This window comes from Triticum aestivum, chromosome 2B, assembly GCF_018294505.1.
Source record: "Triticum aestivum cultivar Chinese Spring chromosome 2B, IWGSC CS RefSeq v2.1, whole genome shotgun sequence".
Classification (NCBI taxonomy): domain Eukaryota; kingdom Viridiplantae; phylum Streptophyta; class Magnoliopsida; order Poales; family Poaceae; genus Triticum; species Triticum aestivum.
Genome location: NC_057798.1, coordinates 413,261,341 through 413,265,758, shown reverse-complemented (window position 1 = coordinate 413,265,758; position 4,418 = coordinate 413,261,341). Strand labels below are relative to the sequence as shown.

At 42.3% G+C, this 4,418-nt stretch overlaps 1 protein-coding gene across 2 annotated transcripts; it reads left to right on the top strand.

Moving 5' to 3' along the window:
* The first annotated feature begins 1,261 nt into the window (after positions 1 to 1,261).
* LOC123041306 (protein FAR1-RELATED SEQUENCE 5-like) lies at positions 1,262 to 3,867 on the top strand. 2 transcript variants are annotated; one of them, XM_044463947.1, is made up of 6 exons: positions 1,262 to 1,447; positions 1,531 to 1,753; positions 1,832 to 2,505; positions 2,599 to 3,056; positions 3,151 to 3,435; positions 3,525 to 3,867. In XM_044463947.1, exons 3-6 carry the CDS (start codon positions 1,989 to 1,991, stop codon positions 3,561 to 3,563), a joined length of 1,299 nt encoding a protein of 432 aa, XP_044319882.1. In that variant the 5' UTR covers positions 1,262 to 1,447; positions 1,531 to 1,753; positions 1,832 to 1,988; the 3' UTR covers positions 3,564 to 3,867. The 2 variants fall into 2 exon arrangements, with proteins under 2 accessions (XP_044319882.1, XP_044319881.1); XM_044463946.1 differs by having other exon boundaries at positions 3,151 to 3,579.
* Positions 3,868 to 4,418: the final 551 nt, after the last annotated feature.

Here is a 4,418-nt window from a genome sequence, read left to right as displayed (position 1 = left end):
GGATCTGAGCAGCCCGCCGGTGACGAGAATCAAAGTATCACCATTTCCCTTGAGTAAGTATATTCTTAATCTGTGTGTACACGTATTCTAGTAAGTTTATATCTAGTTGGTGATTTCATTTGTTTTTTTGTGGCAGTCACTACTAGCGCATGATGGAAGTTATTGGGAGGATCGACCATTTGATGACCACAATTGAGATGCATGGCAGACTAATTTCGTTGATCCGGCCACAACTGGACGAACGTCGACGCGGTACTGGTTTCGCGCCTAGGCGGTGCATGGCTTGCGGCTTGACGGGCCACAATAGGAGTACTTGTGGACGTGCTTCTCGTTAGAAGACTTGGCGTCATGAAGATAGGACAGTCTAGTTAAAGTAATAGGTTTTATTTCATTCAATTTAAATTGCAGTAGTGAAGATGTATTTCCCTTGAGCATTGTCAATGTATTTCCATGATGGATGAATATAATAAAATGTTCTGTCATGTTGGTTTTGTACGAAGATTGTGAATTACGATTCAGAATCATTGGTATTTTCTTCTTGTACTGTCCCTTTTTCTTATAGCCGACTGTCCCTTTTCTTGTGTTATGTTGTTCGCTGGTTGGAAAATCGATGTCAGCTGCAAAACTTCATGGCGATTGAGAGGTCGAATTACGTGATATGTATAGGATGTAGTCCTTCTTTTTTTCACTATATGACCGAAGTATGTAGTATGAATGACCATGTGAAGAGAGTCGACCATGGATTAGTAGTATACATGTAGATGAAATTATAAATATGGTACGGAATTATAGGGAGTATTAATAAGATTGTTCCTGTTGGAGTTCGTAGTATGGAGTCGGCTGTTTCTGTTTGAGTACGAAGTATGTAGTATTTTGTATCTGGAGGTGTATGTAGTATGTAGTATGTATGTGTAAGAATCAAGGTGTTTGGAAGTGTGTAGTTTAATTCGTCGCACTAGCTGAGAATTCTTTTCAGGTTTTTTTTGAGGGAATTCTTCTCAAGTTAGTTGTGGCACGCACGGAGTGGCATCCTATTGAGAAATTTCAGGGTAGTTGAGGCTGGTGGCCACCCATGCATGTAGGGGCCGCACGCTGAGAATTTTGTGGGATGTTTATCCTGGCGAGCTGCCAGGCGCGTAATTAAGGGAAGTAGTTAGTAGTGCTTCTGTGTTGGTGTGCGCTAACAAACTCGCGTTTCTAGCCATTCCGTTGCTTGCAGAAAGTGTCTTGTAGACTCAGTTGCTTGGGAAGGTTTCATGGATCCAGATCCGATGAGTGACGTCGCATTAGGAACCGAGAAACAGCCGAGCATGGTGGCTGGGGAAACCAGCAGCACGGTCGCCGGTGGAGGGATGGACGCAGATGGTGGCAGGGCTGTCGTACGTATCATTCAGCAGGAGCAGAACACGGGCGCAGAAGATGGCCTAGAGAAAATTCCACTCGAGAGGTAATCCTTGTACGGAAACTAATATTTTATTTTGGTAGTCATGAATAATCCTGCTAGTAGTGATGATCGTGGTTTCTATGTAGGGTGATAGTTGATAATGAAGTTGCTGATGCTCCCATTCCTAGTTGCTTTTATCAACCATCAGCAGTAGTGCCCAAATTAGGGCAATTATTCAAGGAAGACACAGATGGGTTTGCATTTTATAATCTTTATGCTCGATTCCATGGTTTCGGTATTAGGCGTCACAAGAAAAGAGATAGGAATGGAGGTGTGAAAAGCATGCAAGAGTTCTGCTGTGTACGCCAGGTGCGTGTGTAAAATTTGTACCTGTAGATTGAGTACAGATGCCTCTGTTTATTCATTTGCATCTTTCATATTGAACAGGGGATAGACAAAAGTATGAAAGGTGCATCAACTAGGATTGGTTGCAAAGCTATGATTAGGCTTAACCGTTTTTCAGAGAGGCAACAATGGATGGTGACAAAATTTGTCAGTGTTCATAACCACGAACTTAAAAAAAGTAAGCATTACAACTATATTGATGATGGCCACGAAGAGTATCGTGCAAGGTTTGGTAGACAATGGGATGCTCCCGACGGGCATGTACGGATTGCTTTCAGGAATGCATGGAGGCCCTGGTTTGGCGCCTTTTACAAGAAGGGCGGTGAACAGATTGGCCTATTCTATTCGGAGAGATGAGTGTGCGGATGATATTGAGAAAACCTTGGAGTACTTTCAAGAGCTGCAGAGTCGGAGCAAGAACTTGTATTACACCATGCAGACAGATGGGGCTGGTAGGATTAAAAATCTATTTTGGTCGCATGCACTGTCGAGACTTAGTTTTGAGCACTTTGGTGATGTTGTTACGTTTGATACAACATATCAGACAAATATGTATAACATGCCTCTTGGTGTTTTTGTTGGGGTGAATAATCATTGCCAAACTGTAGTATTTGGTTGTGCAATGATGAGAGAGGAAACAGTGGAATCTTTCAAATGGTTGTTCCGCGCTTTTAGTAAGGCGATGCATGGGAAGAAACCAGCGGCAATTCTCACAGGTATTTTAAATTAATTCCGAAAAACAGATGGAAGTATCTTCTGTTATAGTTTTTATTTTGTATCTTTAACTGATTATGAAGTTGTTTATTCAGATAACTGCTATCAGATGGAAGCGGCGATCAAAGCTGTGTGGCCTGGTGCGTATCACAGAGTTTGCAAGTGGCATATTTTGAAGAACGCTAAAGAGAACCTTGGAAACATATATAGCAAGAGGAGCACATTCAAGGATGAGTTTCATAGAGTTCTGAATGAACCGCAGACAATAGACGAGTTTGAAAAAGGATGGACTGATTTAATCAAGAGGTATAATCTAGAGGACAGTGTGTACTTGAAACGGATGTGGGATATTAAGGAGAAGTGGGCTCCTGTTTACTTCAAGTCTTATTTTTTTGCTAAAATGTCGACCACTCAGAGAAGTGAGAGCATGAATCATGTTCTGAAAAAGTATGTGAGGCCATCTTCCCCAATGAATGTGCTTGTTAGAAAGTATGAAAGTTTCTTTTATGATAGAATTCAGGAGGAAGACGCGGAGGAGTTTCACACATCTGATGTAAGTTTTTAAATATGTGTAGAGTTGATTTAAAATAAGCTTGAATGAGTATTACTCCTGATTTACAATGAATTGTATACTTTTGGTATTGAAGGACAAGGTGATTACAGCAACGAAGTCGCCTTTGGAAAAACATGCTGCATGTGTTTACACAAGAGGCGCTTACAAAAAGTTCAAGGAACAATTTGTGTGGAGTGTCTCGTATGATATAAGACCATCGATGGATGAACATCATTTTATGGTGATACATATGGGCGAAGAAAAGGATAGCTGGGGCAGGAGAGAGTATGATGTGTATGCAAATATCGGTGAGCGAGAATTTTCTTGTGTCTGCAAACTGCTTGAGCACTTGGGAATACTATGCCGGCACATATTGAAGGTGGGTAGTATTGATTGTGAGCAAACTTGTGACGCTTATTGTTTTTTGTTTCACATTATGTTAACTGGGTGGAATAACTTTGCGTGCAGGTTATGGTGCAGTTCGGGTTCAGGGAGATACCAGAATAGTGTTCGGTTTATGTAGTATGTATGTAGTATGTATGTTCGGTTTATTCAGCTTGTGTAGCTTCAGACTATATAATCCCTGAAAACCCATCTCTTCTACAAGCCTTCTCTGCTGCTCACCTAGGTCTTCCAAGAGATCTACAATGATAGAAGGAGCACACCTGGTGTACAACTTGTCCTTCCATGGTTTCTTCTTGACGGAGCTCCGTTTCTTTGAGCGAGAGCCACCGGAAGCTTTCTTGGCAGACCCCTGTTCTTGCCTATTAGTACGTACTTTCGAAAGAGCTCGACTAAATGCAGATTTGGAGTTGCTACCGCTACCGCCGGGCTTGCCCATACCTACAACGGGATAAACAAAACTCAGTGTACGCATGAGGCTTCGAGTCATTGTAGGCCGATGTATAAGAAGGATTAGTAGTTGCATGGACGTAGGAACTCTTGTCTCATCACGTACCAGATCGGACCATCGTTGGCCAGCCCTTCTCTTCACCGTCTTGCCGGCGGCAGGAAAATACTTGCGACGGCGCCGATCCACGGGCGCCAGCCGGCAATGAAAGAAACAGCCTGGCAGATACTAAAAAGTTTGTTAGCGCTTACAACAACAACCTAGGTTCTTAATATCTGGATAAGGATGGCTTTGCGTAGGAAATAGTCTTGGTCGGTTATTAGCCTAATTCAAAATTTGGGATAACAACAGAAACGACGGGATAAGCACCTAATAAATAAATTAAATAAATTAGAAGCAATGGCAAACGGGGCGGGTGCTAGTTTCTGCTAGCCCGTTAGCATTGGCAACGATACATACCAGAAAACTCACGCTCCATCCAGTAAGCTGAGATCTACGGTGGATTCTTAGGG

What these genes read in the sequence shown, in the direction of transcription:
- LOC123041306 (XM_044463946.1), top strand. Translation starts at nt 1,989, where the DNA reads ATGATGGCCACGAAGAGTATCGTGCAAGGTTTGGTAGACAATGGGATG. An exon ending in ACCAGCGGCAATTCTCACAG is followed by an intron (nt 2,506 to 2,598) that starts GTATTTTAAATT and finishes TTGTTTATTCAG; the next exon opens with ATAACTGCTATCAGATGGAA. An exon ending in AGGAGTTTCACACATCTGAT is followed by an intron (nt 3,057 to 3,150) that starts GTAAGTTTTTAA and finishes TTGGTATTGAAG; the next exon opens with GACAAGGTGATTACAGCAAC.